Source organism: Rhinatrema bivittatum, chromosome 3 (assembly GCF_901001135.1).
Source record: "Rhinatrema bivittatum chromosome 3, aRhiBiv1.1, whole genome shotgun sequence".
NCBI classification, from domain to species: domain Eukaryota; kingdom Metazoa; phylum Chordata; class Amphibia; order Gymnophiona; family Rhinatrematidae; genus Rhinatrema; species Rhinatrema bivittatum.
The window spans coordinates 171670439-171693036 of record NC_042617.1 but is presented as its reverse complement, the minus strand read 5'-3'; the positions used below and the strand labels follow the sequence as shown (position 1 = coordinate 171693036).

General features: G+C 43.3%; 1 protein-coding gene across 2 annotated transcripts in view; it reads right to left on the bottom strand.

Moving 5' to 3' along the window:
* AHCTF1 (AT-hook containing transcription factor 1) overlaps positions 1–22598 on the bottom strand; it is a 564884-nt gene that overhangs the window by 481562 nt on the left and 60724 nt on the right. For both annotated transcript variants that reach the window (XM_029593945.1, XM_029593946.1), the window contains exons 2-3: positions 21788–21916; positions 8115–8368 (exon numbers count right to left, since the gene is read on the bottom strand). In XM_029593945.1, coding sequence (XP_029449805.1) covers positions 8115–8368; positions 21788–21908 — 375 coding nt within the window. In that variant the 5' untranslated portion in view covers positions 21909–21916. The remainder of the gene's footprint in view (positions 1–8114; positions 8369–21787; positions 21917–22598) is intronic.

Below are 22598 nucleotides of genomic sequence, written 5' to 3'. Positions count from 1 at the left end.
GTTGGCACATTCATTTGTCTCTTTCGCGACAAAGGTTAAAAAAAAAAAGATTTCCTCACAAGCACCACAATTTTGTCACAAGACTGTTGTGTCCTGTGGCCTGGGGTAGATGGAGGGGCATCATCTTCCGATATTAGTACATGCTCTTATGTTGTAATAGGTGTTTTATTAGAGGACAGCAAAACTACTGAACAGACAAGATCCGCTGCTTCTAGGCAAAGACTTCTGCAACCAACCTAGGAGGGGGTTAGCATTCTAGTTATTGGAAGAGGTATGGGTAATCTGATGCCTTCTCCTACAGATCTCAGATGAATAGATTACTACTAAATTGGCAAACCTGCTGGGTCCCAGGAAAGAGAGGTGGAACGCTTGGGCATTCTACAGCAGTGGAGGGCAAACTATGGTCTGCAGGCCAAATACGTCCCTTAAAAGTTTTTAAACCAGCCCCCCAACACTACATAAGAAAATGCCATACTGGGTCAGACCAAGGGTCCATCAAGCCCAGCATCCTGTTTCCAACAGTGGCTAATCCAGGCCATAAGAACCTGGCAAGTACCCAAAAACTAAGTCTATTCCATGTTACCATTGCTAATGGCAGTAGCTATTATCTAAGTGAACTTAATAGCAGGTAATGGACTTCTCCTCCAAGAACTTATCCAACACAGCTATACTAACTACACTAACCACATCCTCTGGCAAAAAATTCCAGAGTTTAATTGTGTGTTGAGTAAAAAAGAACTTTCTCCGATTAGTTTTAAATATCCCCCATGCTAACTTCATGGAGTGCCTCCTAGTCTATTATCCAAAAGAGTAAATAACAGATTCACATCTACCTGTTCTAGACCTCTCATGGTTTTAAACATCTCTATCATATCCCCCCCCTTAGCCGTCTCTTCTCCAAGCTGAAAAGTCCTAACCTCTTTAATCTTTCCTCATAGGGGAGCTGTTCCATTCCCCTTATTTTGGTAGCCCTTCTCTGTACCTTCTCAATCGCAATTATATCTTTTTTGAGATGTGGCAACCAGAATTGTACACAGTATTCAAGGTGCGGTCTTCACCATGGAGAGATACAGAGGCATTATGATATTTTCTGTTTTATTCACCATTCCCTTTCTAATAATTCCCAACATTCTGTTTGCTTTTTTGACTGCCGCAGCACACTGAACAGACTATTTCAATGTGTTATCCACTATGACGCCTAGATCTCTTTCTTGGGTTGTAGCACCTAATATGGAACCCAACATTGTGTAATTATAGCATGGATTATTTTTCCCTATACTCTCGATTATGTGTGGCCAGCCAATTCTCCGACCTGCCTGCCTGACATCATCATCAAAGGTCAAGTTATTGCCCTTGATGTCGCTTGAACAGGAAGGTCGAAACATTAGTGCATTTAATGCAAGGAGAGGGCTCCTCCTTGCATTAAATGCACTAATGTGCCAGCAAGGAGACAACCCAATTGTCAGTGTGCTTGTTTGTGTGTGAAGAGATACCTGGTGTCTCAGGGCTGGCGGGATTTCTACTCCCCACCGCAAGGAGGTAGCTCATTTGGCACACTTGTCAATGTGCAAAAGAAGACCCAGTGTATAGACGCTGGCGGGATTTCTACTTCCCACCGCAAGGAGGTGGCTCATTTGGCACACTTGTCAATGTGCAAAAGAAGACCCAGTGTATAGACGCTGGCGGGATTTCTACTTCCTCCCAGCAAGAAGGTGGCCCAGTTGTCTGCACACTTCTCAGTGTGCAAAGAAAGACCTGGTACATCAGCGCTGGCGGCGGCCCACTTGTTAGCATGTGAAGAGGGACACAGTGAGTCTGCACACTAGCAGAGTTTCTACCACCCCCACCAGCAAGAAGCCCTATGCTGCTGTGAAGAGTGGTAATAGGGGAGTAAGGGAAGGGACAGAGAGGGAGGCCAAGGAACGGACAGAGAGGGAAGGAAGATAAAGCGGTGAGGATGGTGAGTGAAATGGAAGGGACGGGATGGAAAGGGTGAATGACAGAAGGAGATGGTGAGTGTCAGGGAAGGGAATGAGAGAGAAGGACTAGTGACTGAGAGGGAAGGAGGCAGAAATGAAAAACAAGAGAGTGAGTGGGGGCTGAGGAGGTGACAGAGGGAAGAGGACTGAGTGGGAAGGTCCATGACAGGAGAGTAAATAGGAGTAAGAGTGACAAGGGAAGGGGAGGAATGGGAGTAAAAGTGAGTGACAGAAAAGGAGGGCAGGGAAATGAAGGGAGTGAATGGGAGGAAATGACTGAGGGGTGAGTGGGAATGAGGGGTGAGTGATAGAGGGAAGGGTAATGAAGCAAGGGAAAGGGTGAGTGGAAGTGGGAAGGGGAGAGGGTTGAGTGAGGGAATGAGGGTGAATGACTGAAGGTGCGTGAAAGGGAAAGGAAAAAGGGAAATAGAAGAGGGGGAGTTAAGAAGAAAGGATAGAAAGGTGCATGAGTATGTGGTGTGTGTGTGTATGTGTGTATATGAGAGCGAAAGGAGGAAGTTTGTATGTACCTTTCCTTTCCTTCCCCCTACTAATCCAAATCTACAATCTCAGGGTGACTGGAAATGAAAGGTTTCCAGTTATGGAGGAGGGGTGGGGGTGGGGGGGAGAATTGTTTTATCCTTATTAGATTTAATTATTGGGTGTTTGATATGTATGCTATTTTGAAATATTTGATTTGCAGGAAGTGTTTCAAGTTTTTTTTATCCTTAATTATTAGGTGGTGTACTATTTGTCATCTATTTTGAAATATGCTTTTTATTAGTATGGTTTCCTTACTGTTATGATTGATTTATATTTGACTTTTTTTTTTTTTTTTTTTAATGAGGAATGGTGACATTTGTTTGATTTATTGCCCCATGAGAGTCTGGCTTTTAGTAGTTTCCAGTCCAGTTTTTTGTCCGAACTTTGCTATTTATACTTTATAGCCTATATCTGTAACTGAGGTGAGGTAGTCTGTAAGCTGGGAAAATGCCTTCAACCTGTTGGGTTGAAGGTTTTTCTGATTTCGGTAGAGGCTGGAGATCCATCATTGAAGGGGTTCACAGGGTACTAAAAATGATGGCGCTTAAGCCTGCTGGATACTGAAATGCCTCAGCAAGTGGTGGCCTCCTATGGCTTCTTCCTTTGGTCAGGTCGGCTGATTTTCATTGTGGGGTGCAGCTGGGACCTGGGCCCGAGCCGGCTCCCCTTTTGTTGTGCTTGTTCCAAAAGAACTGGATCTGTGGGGCGAACCACTTGATATGTGCTTCTGTATGGGTTGAAGCGCTGGGATCTTCTGCCCCTGAAAGTTCGGGAGAAGGGTTGCTGGTTTCTCTTATTCCTATCCTCCGGTAGCTGCGGCAGTGGGGATTTGCCCCATTTGTTGGCTAGCTTCTCTAGTTCGCTTCCTAACAGGAGGGTTCACTTGAAGGGCATTCTTGTGAGTCTCATTTTGGACGATGCGTCGGCCAACCAGCTTCGGAGCCAGAGTTGTCTTCTGGCTGCCATGGCTGATGACACTCCTCTAACTACTGTGCGCACCAGATCAGAAGCAGCATCCGTGAGGAATTATACTGCTGGTTCCAGGGCTTCCCCGGGAGTGTTGTTCCTGGTCTGTGATAAGCACCATGGCACAGCAGGCCGCGATCTTGAGAGACATAGCGGATACGTCAAAAGACTGAGGATTGATATATGGATGGAGCCTAATGCTAAGACTATTGCTCACTCAGTTCCCAGAATCCTTCAGGATGTGGCCTGCTTGCAATGCTGGTCATAGAGAAAAACTTTTAACTGACCTCAGATTCAAGAATTTGGAAGATATCTGGAATACCTTTAGGCTCTGCAAAGCCTATACTTAAAGGTCATGAGGTTATCGATGGCAGATGGATGAGGCTGCATTCTCGGCGTATCTGGCTCCAAGAGACTCCAACTGAAATCAGAGTTTCTCCCTGCCCCCTGGAGATGAAATGATTGATCTATCGACAGAACAAAGAAACCCAGGAGAAACGGGGCACATCAAAAGCAAAGCTAAAACAAAGGGACGTTAAGGTGGATGGAGAGTTCTCAGGTTAAAGAAGGTTAGCTTATTTTACTGTCATATTGCGTAAGTGATCCTCGTCACAGGCATGGTTTAAACCTATATAATACAGCTTTTATAAGATACTGGGAGAGACAAGCTGAAGTGCTTTCCCCTTTGTTGAAAGTCTGGCTATGTCTCCCAAGGATATGCAATAATAAATTTATCTTTGCTTTTACTAAATTCCTTGTGATATCCTTGTGTGTCCTGTAGCAGAGAAGCGCCGTTTACACAGTCAAGTAATATATACAGGATGGATTCCAGATGTCTGTCTTGAGCATCCTCCTTGAGTGCTGCTCCTCCCTCAACTGGGATAGTAGTGTGCTTCGAGACCGTGCTTTCGGACATGCCAGGAAATCTTTGGCAGCTGGATCCAGAGGGTACATGGCTGCCAGGGAACGCCCCCCCTTTGTACATAGTCTCCGGGGCTTCCCATTCCAGGTCAATTAGCTGCTAGACGGCTTGTAATAGTGGGAAATGATGGGAGGTCTGACTGAGTCCCTCCAGGAGGGGATTCGTCTTAGGCTCCCCTGAGGCACTTGTGCCCAGGATAGCGAGCTCTTTCAAGCTGTGTGAGACCATGTCTGGAAGCTCGTCCTTGGTGAAGAAGTGCCTCATGGTTCGGTGGGGCTCGGTCCCTGGGGGGAGAGTTCCCCTTCCTCCAGGGGTTATGAATCCTCATCTGAGTTGTCCCTGTCCCCGAAGGTGGAGCTTCTGGGCGGTGAAATCACTTCTCTGGGCATAGAGGGTCCCGGGATGTTGAGGTCCTCTGGTGGAGGTTGTAGCCGTATTATCGGAGACCCCAGCTGCATGTGGATGAAGGTATGCAGGCCTTTGAAGAATTCCACCCAGGAGATAGATGCTGGGTCTAAATTAAGAGGCGCTGTGTCCCTGGGGATCCCGGTTTGAGGGAGGCTCCCACCAGGGGACACTAGGTCCGGCGCACTGTTCGAGAAGCTGGAACCCGGTACCGGCTGGGGAGGGCCATGAGCTGGATCCCCCGAGGCCTCCTCGCACTGTATACACAGGGCCATGGCCTCCTCATGCTGTGCAACTCTAAGGTGGCATGCTGGGCAAAGGCCCTGAGCCTTGAGCTTCTTTTCTCCGGTGGTGCCATGGCTTGTGTGCATAAAATACAGTGCCCGGGTGGCTTAGTTATGCGCTCCGGTGCGTCGAAGTTGTGCGCATTGGATTGGTACGCGCGCAGAGATGTGCGCGCTGTTGTGTGCCCGGTACAGTAAGCGTGTGGCTATGCGTGACGCTTGTGCGCAAGGTACTTGGGCGGGCGACGTTGTGCGCACAAGATATTTGTGCGCACGGCTCACCTCTGTGCGCACAGGTCGGAGCGGCGGACAGGGCAGCAAGCAGGTCAAGATGGTGACGGCGACCCCCTCGGACGGTCTCCACGTGGGAGGACCCTCGGATCTAACTGGAACCTAGCCCTGCTAGGGCAAATCAACCCGGTGGCACTGGCACCGGCTGGTGACCTGTGCGACTCCTCGGGCTTCAAAGACTGGAGACTTAAATAGATTTCTACCTTACCTTGTCTTGGCGCTTCCCGGTCTCGTTCCAGGCGGTCTTCGGCTGCGGGGGGAGAGGGAAATACCTTCACCGCCGCACTAGAAGTTGTGCCAGCTGCCTCTCAGCCTCACCCGATGTCGGGGGCTAGGTCCACGCCGAGGGTCAGCGCCAAACCGAGGCTTTCCTCCGAGGGATTGCGGAAATCACCTCGGGAATTCTCAACTGGAGGAGTGACCCAAACGGTGTCACCGCAGGAGAGCAAGGCTCATCTGTAAAGGTAAAATTTCTTCTTGTTTTGGTTTTCTTTGGTAAATTACTCTAACGCTGAGCTAGCGTACATAGAGTCCCAAACTGCTATGGAGATGGAAAATACTGAAGTGCTGCCCTTCCTGCAGGGGTATATATACTAGGACTGACTTCAGATTGAAATCTGATCCGTCTCCAACAGCTATCAGGAGTACACTATACCCATTGGTCCTGAGTCCATCTGCTACACACTAGGAAATGAGGCTTTCATAACATAAGAAATGAGAGAAAGCCCAGTACCCCCTTTTCCAATAGTGGCCAATCCAAGTCACAAATACCTGGCAAGTACCCAAACATTAGACAGATCAGAGGTAGCAATATCAAAGTGTGTGTCAGTTGGTGAGGGACATAACTTTTCCACACAGGTAGTACTTGAACCTATTTACATGGTAACCTTTTTCTTCTGGTCAGACTTTTTTTTTTTTTTTTTAAACACTTAAAAGTGATTTTTGGGGCTGCAGAAACAGTGAGAAAGACAGAAAAAAAAGTATCTGACCAAAACAGTATGTTTGAAGTGACAAAAATAGAGAAGTATATGTTTGTCTTTTAGCTCAGACAAAAAATAACAGAAGAGGCTCATGAGGCAATGCCCACTCAGAAACTCCTGCACATGCTCAGAAGCGCTACAGCTTGGAGAGACAAATCTGTTCGGTGCCTCCAGATGTCACCCACATGTAATGGCTAATTCAGCCTGCTTATCAACAAGCAGAGAATAAAAATAAAAATTCTTATGCATGTTATAATATTCTGCCAATTCATTTGACAAAACAATAGTGAAGTGCAACTATATAATGCCATTTCAGCTTCCAAATACCTGAAACTCCCTCCATACTTTGCAGGTGACGTTATGGTTTATAGTTAGAAGATGATTGTGAAAAGAAAGCGATAGGGTCTAATTGTTTTAATGCAATAATCTAGAAAAGCTGAACACAAGAAAACAGGATAAGAAAAAATTTTCGAAGCTGTAAAATATTATGACATTGTAAAAAATATCTCTATCAGTGTTGACAACCAAATTATACCATCATGGGATGCTTGTCAAGACTTGGTTTTCTGCAATTCCAATGGAGTCTACCGCTTCATTCCTATGAATGCCCTGAAAAGGCTGTTTAAAAAAAAAAATAACTAGGACTGGTTCATAATATCTAGTTGTTTGGAAGACTGGTTGGCAACCTTACAAAATCCAGCACTGTAACCTCAAATTAAGTCCATTCCCAATAGAAGCAACAAGATTACTTCATGAAATGGTACCACACAAGATTTTAAGGGATAATGGAAACAATTTTAAAAAAGGAAATGAAAGGGAAATACAACAGAAAAAAAAACTTTTCAATGCAACACAAAATAAGTAAAATTGAAGAAAAGCTACTTTTAATCATGCAAGGAATGAACAATTTTTTAGAGTAATATTTACTTGATAAACTATTACACAGTTACTTTTTCCACAAAATTCCAGTTCTAGTGGCTATAAAAGTATCTGTAAATGGATATTTTGTTTAGACCTATGAGAATTTGCTCTGGCAAGTTAATAACAAACAGCACAAATTTAAAAAATGTTCTACAGCTTGTAAAAAGGTAAAGCAAAATCATTAGTGCCTAATTTATAGAATGTTTCTGCCATCCTAGAGTGACACTTTTTCATTATAGTTTGGTTTTAAATTTTGGGCTATCCCATTTGGGTCTTACACTATCAAGTTCTCAAGCTGTGCTTTTGAGACAGAAACAGCATAATATATATTGTCACCTCCAACATTTTATATATGTTGGAGGTGACATGTTACTTTCAGAAGTTTATGCATATTTAAAATTTTAGAGTTGAAAAATACATCTTTGCCTCCTTGAATCAGTAATCATAAAAGCCATGGTCAAGGAGTTTACAAAACACCAGAAAACATGGTAGCCAGGACATTGAAATAACTACATACAGCACCTGGGAAAAAAAAACAGTCCAGAATTCTCTTCTCACCACATATATATTATATACATTTCACTTAAATATAAGATCCAGATGTTATACACAAATTTCTACACTTTACAATGAAACAGCAGAAGCCTACCCTTCAGGTTGTTAAACTGTATGAAGAGTTTTGGTCCACTTAAGCATTTTTATTTTCAAGCTGATTATTGACTTGAGATCATATTGTAAACAGCATTTTCTCACTGCTTGTCACTTGTATGTGTTACGAACTCTAGAATTTTCAAATGCTTAAGGATTTGAAAGAAAAATTTACCCTTCCAGGAAGAACAACTGCTTTAACCACTCTTGATATCCCAAGGTCATACAAACAGAGAGCACTTCCTTCAGCTTCTTCCAATCCAACTAGTAGCCCGGTTCTTTTCTGCCAAGAAAACTCTTTCACTGCAAGGACAGTGGGAGGCTGTTCAGTTACTCCACTGAAGCGATATGCAGACAGCCGCTCGCCTGTGATGGAGTTTGCAACCTCAAGCTGAGGGCCACATGCCAACCAAGCTAACCCATTTCTCCCTGTAAAAATTAAAGAGGCAAAAAAAAAAAACAAAAACAAATGTCAGCTTCCATCAGGTAAGTATTAAAAACTATGAAATCACAAAGTAGCTTTTATTAGAGGTTACTAGATATAAGATGGTCCAAAACTCAGCAATTTGGGAATGGAATCTACCCTGACTTTCAAACAATTACTGATTATTCTGAACTTCTGTAAACATTCTAAACATTTTTTTTTTTTGCTTTAGCTTTAAAAGGAGGCATCAAGGTTCTATAAATCAGTGCTTCTCAACCTTTTTAAATTCATGGCACACTTTCAAGTTTGCTCAATCCTTATAGCATTCCAAACTAATAGGATAATTTATCAAAATGTGTTATGGCGTTAACGCGTTATCGCACATGTTAACATGCGAAAAGTATAGTAGCGCCTGGCACGAATATCAATTTTTGAGGTGGGCGGGATTGGGGGAGGGGTTAGTGCAGGTTTTAGTTAAATTAGGGTCCATATCACATGGTTTTAACGCCGGAAATAACTACAGCCTTTTCCCTGGTGTTAAGCTGTGCGATATGTCCAAAATGACCATAACGCAATTCACGATACATTTTTTGAATTCCATTTTGGCCATTTGAGGGGAGAGAGAGCGATAATCTGGGGAGGGCCTCACTGTGTGCACCTATTTATCTCTCTATAGGAGGGCCACCTGATAGGTTGAGGTGTTCGTGGTGGTTTAGGGGCCAGTTTTGCATGTAGAGTGAGACATACGAACAACAGTACACCTTGGTGAAGATTTGACGTCATTTGGAGTGAGGAAAGTCTCACAAAGATGAAATTTCTAATATGTTCACTCACCCTAGCTTGATAGCAAATCTTCAAGGTGTACTGCACAGTTTCGCACAGAGACACCACAGGTTGTTTCTCACTCTCACACAGGCATGCCAAAACATAGGCTGTCTCACTTTCATGTGCTCAGTTGCACAGGTACACACACAGGCTGTCTTACTCATCCGCTCAGTCTCACACAGCACACACACAAGGAGTCTTACTCTCTTATGCTCAGTCTCGCACAGACACACACACAAGCTGTTTCTCACTCTCACATGCCAACACATAGGCTGTCTCATTTTCAAGTGCTCAGTTGCACAGGTACACACACAGGCTGTCTTGTTCATCTGCTCACAGTCTCACACAGCACACACATAAGGAGTCTTACTCTCATATGCTCAGTCTTGCACAGACACACACAAAGGCTGTTTCTCACTCTCACATAGGCATGCCAACACACAGGCTCTCTCACTCTCACATGCTCAGTCTACACAGGCACAAACACACGATGTTTCTCTCCTCCAAGAAGCACAAGTAATAGCAGCGGCAGCTTGAAGCTTCAGCCTGTCCTCCTCCTGCCCCAGTGGCCGCTGGGGCTGATGCTGTGCCTCTTCAAAATTGGCTCACATTGCACTCTCGTTCCCTCGCAGGTCCACCTCACTTCCTCTTCCAGGCCATGCAGATAAAGAGGCCAAACTGCCCACATAGTGCCCCAACTACGTTTTCTTTCTAGGTGGCCACTTAGTGCTGCAATCAGCTCTGCTGTTAGCATTCTGCCCAGGCTTGAAAATGCTGGCAGCCCGGGTGATGGAGGAGATCTCTGCATTCCACTGGGACAGAGGAGGCAGAGGGAAGCATAGCCACATCAGCAGGAGACCAGGGAGTGTGGTATCCTGGCTGCGGAGGTGGTGACACACCAGCTTGTGCTTTGTGACAGTGGTGTGTTGTGACATACTGGCTGAGAATCGCTGCCTTAGAAATACCCTGTATTTATCCCATACATTCTTGAATTCAGATAGTGATTTTGCCTCCACATGTTCCATTGGGAAGCCGTTTCCATGCATCCACCTCAATGGGAGCATGCAAATTACATAACTGTTCTATCTGTGGTAGTGTTGTCTCCCTTACATACAATCTGTCATCTAAATTTCCTGTTTCTGCTGTGTATAAGCTGGCGTTAATTTCTGCCGGCGCCGGGGAAGTGTACAGAAAAACAGAAAAAACTGCTTTTCTGTACACCCTCCGATTTAATATCATAGCAATATTAAGTCGGAGGCCCCAAAATAAAAAAAAAAAAAGTTTTAAATCGGACTGCGGGTCGGAAGACAGACGCTCAATTAAGCTAGTGTCCGTTTTCAGAACCTGTGGCTGTCAGCGGGTTTGAGAACCGACGCCGGCAAAATTGAGCGTCGGCTGTCAAACCTGCCGACAGCCGCTGCTCCTGTCAAAAAAGAGGAGTCCCTAGCGCCTCTTTTTACCGCAGGCCCTCATTTGCATACTAAATCGCGCGCACAGGAGAGTGGCCTGTGCGCATGTTGGGAGAGCGGGTGCTCGCCTCGGAGCGCCGGCTCTCCCGCAGGTTTTACTGTATCGGCCTGACAAAGTAAAAACTTCTGCTGTGTCTCTTTTTTTTTTTTTTTGAGAAACAACAGGCTGAAGGGTTTGTGCCACAGCAGAGGAATTAAACATCTCTGCAAAGGACCCGAGGAATAATCACATCTCAGGGTCACCAGTCCAAAAGAGGTGGAGTGACTGGACCACTAGTATCACCCCTAGGCAGGGAATTAGGCTACCAGGAAAGAGAACTAGGTTGAATTACTCAAGGGGGAAAAAAACCCCTGGGTCTCTACAAGAGCCTGGAGACAGAACTGTCTCCAGAGAAAAGAAAATTTGCTGTTCCTGTATTTTTTTCCTTTTATTTAGAAATACTTGCTTGACCCAGCGAAGAAAAAACAGAAGCTTCACAAGAAGAAAAAGAAATATCACTAAGAAGAGGGAACCGCAGGTTCATCTGTCTGCATCTGCTGGAACCAGAGAAATACTGAGGGGTGCAGAGTGCGCGCTGTCCTTTATATGGTATGCCCTTTCAGTTTTTCTCTGGCTTCATCTGCTGGACAGGAGGCTCAACTCACTGTCTGGACTGATCCGGGTACATACAGGTAATGGAAAATCTTCCCAATTGTGCAACAAATTTTTCGTTGCCTCAAGCAGCTTCTTGAAATTTAATCTATATGAATCACTATTCCCAAGTAAGTGAACGAACCCACTACTCACCGCATGGGAAATTTCTCCTCCCACTCAGATCGCACATGGTTCAGCATAGGTATCACCTCAATTATCAAGATTTGAATTTCAAGCCTGCTATCTTGCCATACATGGAAAATTCTTCCACTAAAATTCACAAAGAGGCTGCTGGATCTGCTATATGGGAAAGTATGTCATCCGCAAAAACCACCAGCTTAAAAATCCAAGATGGATATACCTATTGGGATTCCCTTAATATTGGCATTCCCTTGAATTCTCACCAAAAGAGGCTACAAGGACAAAATGAAGAGCAAAGGGGATAAAAAGCATCCCTTCCTGGTTCTTCAACCTAAATGAAAATCCTCTGAGCAAAATCATGTGCACCATTGGGTTACTATATAATGCACCTGCTGTACCTGGACAAAAAAACCCTCCATCCCAAAAGCGTGTAAAGCTTCAAACATGAATTCACACTATTCTATTAAATGTTTTTTCAGCATTCAGACTCAAAAGCAGCAATGGTATTTACTGCACGCTACATGTAGAGACTAATTTTCCACAAAGTGGTTCCCCTGAACAAAGCCCACATGATCCTCTCCAATCAGTGTAGGCAGAATCCCTGCCAACTAGTTAGCCATAAGCTTCGCCAGTAATTTTATATTAAAATTTAGAAGGGAGATGGGCCAATAAGATAAGCGTAATGACTCTCTCCACTGCTACAAGAAAGTGTCCCAGTTCAATTAGGTCAAACATCCACCTCAATGAGAGAAGCTTTCTGAATCAGCAATTTGGTTTAAAAAAAAAAAAACCAGCCTTAATTTAGCTGCCTAAATTCCCACTGGGTCTCTTGTAATTGCAAAGTTGGTTTAGCTGCACTAATTGCTCTTCAGTAATTTTAGGGAGATTGATGGAATGCAACCACCACCTAATTTCCTGTAAAGTTCCTAGGGCCGCACTATACAAAGTCTGATAATATTCTTTGAATACTGCACTGATATCCTGACTGAAATTCACCAAGACCCCCTGAAATGTCACGCATCGTAGTTATAAATTTTGAGGCTGTTCAATTTTCGTCAGGTTAGCCAGTAACCTGCCAACTGTATTACCATACTGGTAAAATCTGCTTCTATAATATATTATTCTCTTTTTTGCCCTTTGATGCAACAAAACGTTTTAAGCATTTTGTGTGGCAATAAATTTGTCTTTATTCTCCTGATTTGAAGCATTTCATATCTTGTTTTTGTAAAAGCCCAATTGTATTTCTAAAGCCAGAATAGTCAAAAGATTGCTTTTCTTTTGGCCCCCATATAAAAGATAATGGCTTCACGCAGTAATGTCTTTGCAGTTTCGCAAAATAAAATCAGTGAGTACTGATACTGAGCATTATGAGGTGAAAAAGCATCTCAATTCTGCACTATTCTCAGAATCCCTGAACCTTGTATAAATATTTCAGGAGCCGCCATGCATAATCCTTCCTCAATGGACATCGATCCATACTGGTTCATGGTCCAAGATGGCTAGCGGGCCTATTTTGGCCTCTGTTGCCCTTGAAAAAGCCTCTATGCATTAAAAGGTAATCTATAAGGGATTGTGAATTATGGGCTCTACAGATATCATAAAATTCCTCTCTAAGGGGTGAAAGGCCCTCCAAATATCTACAAGATCTAAATTTTTACACAAATATTCTATTCCCTTTCTTGGAAACAGTGTGTTTCTCGAAAAGAGTGATCCAACGGATTATAATGCACACAATTAAAATTCCCCCCCCCCCATAACTGTTTGCATATGATTATCCTGGCTGATAGGACAAAAAACAAATGTTTGTAATTGTTGGGGACATAGAAATTAAAAAACACTATTGCCCAAATAGATTACCCTTAACTATCAAATACTCCCCTCCCGCCCGCATCTGTAATTACCTTAGCATCTTTAAACAGGAAGTTCTTCCCAATAAGGAATGCCACTCCTGTTTTTCGTGTCCCAGATTGGTATGGAAAAAAACCTTGCCCACATTGCCTTTGTAATTTTATATGTTCTGCCTCATCCAGATGCGTCTCTTGTTTCATAGCAACATGAGTGCCCCATCTTTGCCAAGCCTGCAAGATCTTACATCATTTAATAACCAAGCCCAGACCAGCAACATCCAGGTCACAAAGCAAATTTCTGGGGTATTCACTTAACTGAATGTAGAAAATAATGTAAATAAAAGTACCTCTTATATCAGGGGTCAGGAACCTTTTTGGCTGAGAGAGCCATAAACGCCACATATTTTAAAATGTAATTCCATGAGAGCCATACAATATGTTTAAAACTAAATACAAGTAAATGTGTGCATTTTATGTAAGATCACACTTTTAAAGTACAATAAGTCTCTGAAAATATTACACCAGGCCTTAAGACACCAATACATCTCCTATTAGGAAAACGGACCAAGTCAGGCTGCTATAGAGTCCTACACAGAAACTACACGCCAGCAGAAAACCTCACCTGAATCACGTGCTGTCCCTCACCTAACATAGAATAAAGAGACCAAAACGCATAACAAGAAGCATGCAGACAAAAACTGAATTGGAAACTGCAACAAGCCAGAGTCTCTGTATGCAGTGTAACAAAGGAAAAAAGAAACATCACACATCCTTATAAAACAAATCAAGAAATATAAAATCATCAGCAGTAAAACTGTACTAACAAAAAGAACATATTTCGAAACAGCTGATGAGTGGAATATCCAATAATTAAAAACTCATATAAAACATTTCCAGATACCAACAAAATATTTCAAAATAGCAGACACAAAGATCCAGTAATGAAAAATAATAAGGATACAAAAATTTTTTTGCTCTGCATACCTGGGAACGTTTGATATCCAGGTGTCCTGAGATTGTTCTGAATTAGCAGGAGGTGGGGTGGTTTGCTTGGAACTTTCTCCTCTCTCAGTCACATACAGCGCTCTCTCTCACACTGGCTCTCAATGACACACCTATACACACATGCTCTCAGTCACTCACATATACAAATGTTTTTTCTCTCTCACTTATATAGGCTCTTAATTACACATTTACACACATGCTGTCTATCTTTTCACGCTTACACACACACAGGCTTTCAATCACATAAATACATGCTGTCTTTCTCTCACACACAGACTCTCATTCACATGCTTACAAACATGTCCTCTCTTTCTCTCATTTACACACAGGCTCTCAATCACATACTCACATGCTCCCTCACCTAAATCAGCTCTCAATCACACACATACACACATGGTCTCTCTCTCTCATTTAAACACAGGCTCTCAATCACATACTCACATGCTCCCTCACCTAAATCAGCTCTCAATCACACAGACACACATGGTCTCTCTCTCTCATTTAAACACAGGCTCTCAATCACATACTCACATGCTCCATCACCTAAACCAGCTGTCAATCAGACACAGACACACATGATCTCTCTCTTACTTATACACACAGGCTCTTAATCATACATACACATGATCTCTCTCACACACAAAGGATCTCAATCATACACACATACTCTTTCAAACAAACAGGTTTTCAATTACAAACTTACACATACAGGTTCCCAATGGTAAACTTACATTCATGCTCTCTCTCTCACAGGCAGGATCTCAATCACAGACATACTCTCTTTCACATATACAGGCTCTCAATCATTCACATACATGCAATCTCTCACTCACACACACAGGATCTCAAACACACATGCTTGCTCGCTCATTCATTCACTCTCTCTCTCCCCCCCCCTCCCCCCCCCGGGAACTCGCGGCAGCAGCAGCCACCTCCCAACGCTAACCTCCTTCATTTTCAGCCCTCGCGGAGGCGAAGGCGGAGTCCCATCGGCCGCGGTTGAAGATTTTCATTTTCCTCCGAGCCGCGCTGCAGTCTTCTTCCCATCGGACACTAGCGTGCCTGCGCGGGAAGAAGAGAGCACGTGCTCTCTTCTTCCCGCGGCCCGGAAGAGGAAGTGGAGAGCATCGGGTGCCTGCGCGGGAAGACCCGCGCAGGCACCCGATGACTCCAGCGCTGGCACCCGGCTGACACCCGATGACTCCCGCGCAGGCACCCGGATGACTCCAGTCGGCGTGCTCTCTTCTCCTCCCCCCCGCGGCCCGGAAGAGGAAGTGGTGAGCATCGGGTGCCTGCGCGGAAGAAGAGACCACGCTAGTGTGGTCTCTTCTTCCGCGCAGGCACCCGATGCTCTCCACTTCCTCTTCCGGGCCGCGGGGGGGGGGGGGGGGAGAAGAGAGCACCCCGGTGCCGCTGACTCCAGCTGTCCTGCCGCGTTCCGCCCGGGCTGACAGCATTTTAAGCCCGGGCGGCGGAGGACCGGGGAGCAGCTGGGTCAGCGGGGAACCGCGAAGTATGGCGACACTTGTCTGCGAGCCAGATGCAGCCCTCAAAAGAGCCATATCTGGCTCGCGAGCCATGGGTTCCCGACCCCTGTCTTATATGATCAATCAGAGCCCCCACCACCACCAGGCCCTGACCCTTTAGATCCGGGAAATAGTGAGTAAAATTCCAAACATAAGCCACCTATACTGTATTGAAATCATCCACCTACCCCCTTCCCTCCCCAAATCCCTACCTACATACCCCCCATAACCAAATATTTAACTAGCTCGAACATGAGCTTCAGGTATATTTATTTAAACATTTTTCTATACCGTCGTTAAGTTAAATACCATCACAACGGTTTACAGAAGGGCACGATAAAGAGAAATATGAGTGATATAGATTACAAATTACCCGTGTGCCATCATAGTACGGTAACAATGTAAAATAATAAACTAGGTGTGTAAATTAAACCTGATTGTTAGGTATATGTATCGTGTGCTGGGGGCCCCTCCACCAAAGATTCATATCTGTCTTCAGAAGTAAGAGAAGGAAGGAAAAAAAAAACCAGAAAAACAGAGTTCCATGGATGGTGTAGATGAATGTCAGTCATTAAGGCTACTGCAAGAACCATCCCAAGCATATTTGCCTATTTTAATCTAGTCAGGAAGAATAAAAAGAAAAAAAAGTTTGTGTTTCACCCAGCACAAGCTGCGGCTCTCCTGCATTTACCACTTGGCCTGTGATATCTCGGGTTGTTACTCCAGTGCAACTTGGAACAGACTGAACCAAAGGTCTTCCGGTGCGCAGACACAGAGGCTGCAGTAGTCAGGAAATAGCACAGGATGTCCCTCAAATTCCAAACTCAACATTTGGTACTTCCTCAATGTCCTCCTTATGGCAAAAATTCAAAAATGTGGCAAAAACTGGCCTAAGCTTGCCCTGAGTGGCACGCCCCTTCTCCCAACTGGTGCGCTACTCTATGTGGACACCATGTGCTTCCGAGAGACCTAAGGCTTTTGGCAGCCAGGACTCCTTGTCACGAGTTCCCTCTCATTGATGGTTTCAGATAATTCAATAAACCGGATATTGCTCCTTCTTGAGCAGTTCTCCAAGTATCCAATTTTTTGCTCTTTTTTTTTTTTTTTGTTGGCACCGACTTTATTGCTATCATCTCATGCTCTAAGGCCTCTACACATTCATCCGCCCCTAGAGGCAAGTTTGCACTTCAGAGAGACGTTTGGTATTGTCTGCCAACATTAACTAAAAAAGTATTTTACTAAACTTATCATCCATCGCAGCTATAATGGTGACAGCTACTCCACTCGACTCTCCATTTCTCAAACTCAGTGAAGGATTATTAGAGCCATCGGGAATCTTATTCGCAGAGTTTTACTTTTTTCCAGTGCTGTTTTTGCTGCCATCTGAGTTGTAATCATTTGTCCACCCATCAAATACAAGTCATCTATAGTTTGTTATCGAACAGTGACCCCCCCCCCCCCCCCCCAGGAGGTCACGGAGATCAGCCAACCGCAATAATTAAGCAATTGAGGGAGTGGGGCCCCAGAGCAGATAAACATCAACCATGCCTGATACAAACTCTTGACCTTCATTTTTTTCCTAAACATTTATCATAATCTCCCTTTTGAATGTTAAATGCAATTGCAGTAGATTTCCTTAGTGTCCTCCCTCCAGTTATCAAGTCAAATTTCATCATGTTATGATTACTATTGCAAGTGGCCATATTACCTCTTTTACCAAATCATGTGTTCCACTAAGGATTAGGTCTAAAAAAGCTCTCCCCTTGTTAGTTCTTGTACCAGCTGCTCCATGAAGCAGTCATTTATTCCATCTAGAAACTATCTCCTAAGCATGTCCTAATGTGACATTTAACCCAGGTGATACTGGGGTCACTGAAGTTGCCCATTATTACTGTGTTGCTATTTTTCTTAGTTTCCCTAATTTATGTTAGTATTTCATCATCTATTTGTTCATTCTAGCCAGGAGGATGGTAGTACACTCCCCACTGTTATTCTATTCCCTTCTCACATGGAATTTCTATCCATAAAGATTTTACAGTGCATTTTGTTTCCTGTTTGACTCTATACCCCTCCACTAATTTGATCCATTCTATCGCTGCGATATAATTTGGATCATGGTATTACAGAGTCCCACTGGTTAACCTCCTTCCACCAATAAGAAGGAAACCCATGATTAATGAACTTATGTATTTTGCTCCTGCCACACATGAATGCCATTTTAATTACAAAGACAAATTAACTTGTCTTTATCGTAAAATTTTCAAGTGCGATTGTGATAGTGCCCTGTGATATCCAACTATTGTGAAAGCAATTGACAAATTCACTAGCAAGAAACTAGTTAATTTTGGACAGGAATATACTTTTAATGTCAAATTATCTTATTTATTTATTTATCTTGCAGTAGAGGAAATGATTATGAAATGTGCACTCAAAACTGTTCTCTTTAGAAATATTTACCTTTTCCTTTGATTTCCACTAGTTGAAGCAGCATTGTCTACTAGCCTAGACAAACTTTTATTAAACCTATGTTTGCACTCATGAATCAACTATACAAGCAAAGGAAAAGTAACCAGCTAAGAAGCAAAGTGATATCAAAAGGAACATTTTGGAAGTCACCAAATATGTCTAGTACAAACTCGCAAACTGAAAATGGCACCAACTAATGAGACTCAAAAAACACCAATCAACACAAGGTGGCCAAGTTAAGAGATATCAAATACTAGAGATGTGAATCGTGTCCTCGATCGTCTTAACGATCGATTTCGGCTGGGAGGGGGAGGGAATCGTATTGTTGCCGTTTGGGGGGGTAAAATATCGTGATATATCGTTAAAATCGTTAAAACCCGCTAAAACCCACCCCCGACCCTTTAAATTAAATCCCCCACCCTCCCGAACCCCCCCCAAATGACTTAAATTACCTGGTGGTCCAGCGGCGGTCCGGAACGGCAGCGGTCCAGAACGGGCTCCTGCTACTGAATCTTGTTGTCTTCGGCCGGCGCCATTTTCCAAAATGGCGCCGAAAAATGGCGGCGGCCATAGACCAACAGGATTCGACGGCAGGAGGTCCTTCCGGACCCCCGCTGGACTTTTGGCAAGTCTTGTGGGGGTCAGGAGGCCCCCCCCAAGCTGGCCAAAAGTTCCTGGAGGTCCAGCGGGGGTCAGGGAGCGATTTCCCGCCGCGAATCGTTTTCCGTACGGAAAATGGCGCCGGCAGGAGATCGACTGCAGGAGGTCGTTCAGCGAGGGTTCCGGCGCCTCGCTGAACGACCTCCTGCAGTCGATCTCCTGCCGGCGCCATTTTCCGTACGGAAAACGATTCGCGGCGGGAAAATAGGATAAAACATAAGCATTGTCAAGTTAAGTGTAAAACATTGATAAAACAAGCGAAGAGAGAATTTGAAATGAAGTTGGCCATAGAGGCAAAAACTCATAATAAAAACTTTTTTAAATATATCCAAAGCAAGAAACCTGTGAGGGAGTCGGTTGGACCATTAGATGACCGAGGGGTTAAAGGGGCTCTTAGGGAAGATAAGGCCATTGCAGAAAGACTAAATGAATTCTTTGCTTCCGTGTTTACTAGTGAGGATGTTGGGGAGATACCAGTTCCGGAGTTGGTTTTCAGGGGTGATGAGTCAGACGAACTGAACGAAATCACTGTCAACCTGGAAGATGTAGTAGGCCAGATTGACAAACTAAAGAGTAGCAAGGCACCTGGACCGGATGGTATGCATCCCAGGGTACTAAAGGAACTCAAAAATGAAATTTCTGACCTATTAGTTAAAATTTGTAACCTATCATTAAAATCATCCATTGTACCTGAAGACTGGAGGGTGGCCAATGTAACCCCAATATTTAAAAAAGGCTCCAGGGGTGATCCGGGTAACTATAGACCAGTGAGCCTAACTTCAGTGCCGGGAAAAATAGTGGAAACTATCCTCAAGATCAAAATTGTAGAGCATATAGAAAGACATGATTTAATGGGACACAGTCAACATGGATTTACCCAAGGGAAGTCTTGCCTAACAAACCTGCTTCATTTTTTTGAAGGGGTTAATAAACATGTGGATAAAGGTGAACCGGATTTTCAGAAGGCGTTTGACAAAGTCCCTCATGAGAGGCTTCTACAAAAACTAAAAAGTCATGGGATAGGAGGCGATGTCCTTTCGTGGATTACAAACTGGTTAAAAGACAGGAAACAGAGAGTAGGACTAAATGGTCAATTTTCTCAGTGGAAAAGGGTAAACAGTGGAGTGCCTCAGGGATCTGTACTTGGACCGGTGCTTTTCAATATATATATCAATGATCTGGAAAGGAATACGATGAGTGACGTTATCAAATTTGCGGATGATACAAAATTATTCAGAGTAGTTAAATCACAAGCAGACTGTGATACATTACAGGAGGACCTTGCAAGACTGGAAGATTGGGCATCCAAATGGCAGATGAAATTTAATGTAGACAAGTGCAAGGTGTTGCATATAGGGAAAAATAACCCTAGCTGTAGTTACACGATGTTAGGTTCCATATTAGGAGCTACCACCCAAGAAAGAGATCTAGGCGTCATAGTAGATAATACATTGAAATCGTCAGCTCAGTGTGCTGCAGCAGTCAAAAAAGCAAATAAAATGTTAGGAATTATTAGGAAGGGAATGGTTAATAAAACGGAAAATGTCATAATGCCTCTATATCGCTCCATGGTGAGACCACACCTTGAATACTGTGTACAATTCTGGTCGCCGTATCTCAAAAAAGATATAGTTGCAATGGAGAAGGTACAGAGAAGGGCAACCAAAATGATAAAGGGGATGGAACAGCTCCCCTATGAGGAAAGGCTGAAGAGGTTAGGGCTGTTCAGCTTGGAGAAGAGACGGCTGAGGGGGGATATCATAGAGGTCTTTAAGATCATGAGAGGTCTTGAACGAGTAGATGTGACTCGGTTATTTACACTTTCGAATAATAGAAGGACTAGGGGGCATTCCATGAAGTTAGCAAGTAGCACATTTAAGACTAATCGGAGAAAATTCTTTTTCACTCAACGCACAATAAATCTCTGGAATTTGTTGCCAGAGGATGTGGTTAGTGCAGTTAGTGTAGCTGGGTTCAAAAAAGGTTTGGATAAGTTCTTGGAAGAGAAGTCCATTAACTGCTATTAATCAAGTTTACTTAGGGAATAGTCACTGCTATTAATTGCATCAGTAGCATGGGAACTTCTAGGTGTTTGGGTAATTGCCAGGTTCTTGTGGCCTGGTTTGGCCTCTGTTGGAAACAGGATGCTGGGCTTGATGGACCCTTGGTCTGACCCAGCATGGCAATTTCTTATGTTCTTATGTTCTTAAGGAAATGTTTAAGTTATTTGGGGGGGGGTTCGGGAGGGTGGGGGATTTAATTTAAAGGGTCGGGGATGGGTTTTAGCGGGTTTTAGTGTGCCGGCTCACGATTCTAACGATTTATAACGATAAATCGTTAGAATCTCTATTGTATTGTGTTCCATAACGGTTTAAGACGATATTAAAATTATCGGACGATAATTTTAATCGTCCTAAAACGATTCACATCCCTATCAAATACCTTTATTAAAGTCTATATTACACAACCAGAAAAGACAGAAATAAACATCTAGGGAAGCTCTGTTTCTTTGCAATCTAGCTGCTCAACACAGACTTTAGTAAGGGTACAGTATTTGATTCCTCTCATCTGGGCTGTTCCATTTTGCTTGCCTGAATATGTAGAGTATGAGCCTTTTTTGGGTTTGTTTGTTTTTTTTTATGGTTCAGATGTCTAGCCAGGTTGGTCAATTATAACTTTTCAGTATTTAAATCCCTTTACACCGAAGGATGCATACAGGCTAATAAAGATTTCAACTCTCTCCAAAGAGTCTTTCACCCTATCCATATACCATATTTGTTTTTTATAACTTAAAAATATTCCTTTTTTGAAAGCATATTTAGATAGTTACATTATAAAAACGATGTTTTACCTGTTGTAAACTTCCCGCGGAGCACAGAATCTAAGGTAATCTCATCTTCACCCAAAGCTTGAACAGTCACTTCTGAGAACTTCAGTAAACTGCTGGTTACCTGGGCTGTGAGTTGTTGCATGTTTCAACCTAAATACAACCAAAGGATATACACTTTAGTCAATAGATTAAAGTATATATATATATATATATATATATATATATAATTTTAAAATAAAAGATGTTACTGAAGAAAGTATACCCATAGATTAATTTTATCCATTCTGAACAAAAGCACAGGAGAAGCAACACACCCACTACACAGGAACTTCCCGTGAGCTAACTGCAAAGATTTGGATTTTAAATTTAAAATTACCTACCTTCCAAATTGAAGCTCAATTTCAATTCTGGTACTGTAGCTATTTCCCTGCCCCAGAGGGCTTACACCTTAAATTGTACCTGAGACAATGGTGAAGTGACCCTGGCTTCCCCGATTCCCAGCCTGAACTGTTACTCTACTCTTGCATGGCAGGATACAGTTATAAATATGATATTTTAGCAGAGGGCAACTAGTGTTTTTGTTTGCTTTTCAAACCATAAGGAGTAGATTTACCAAAGGTTCAACCAAAAGCTTTTATAGGTCAGAATCAGGATTTTATTTGCAGCTACATATAAACTGTATTCATTGGGTAACTACACTTTTGGCATGTTTTAACATTAATCCAAATTTGAAGACAATTCACCAGGCTAAGCATATTCACTGCTCCTTAGCCTTTTGGTTAGTTTGATGGTAACCCATACTGGAATACCAAAGTTAAATCAAAAGATTTAA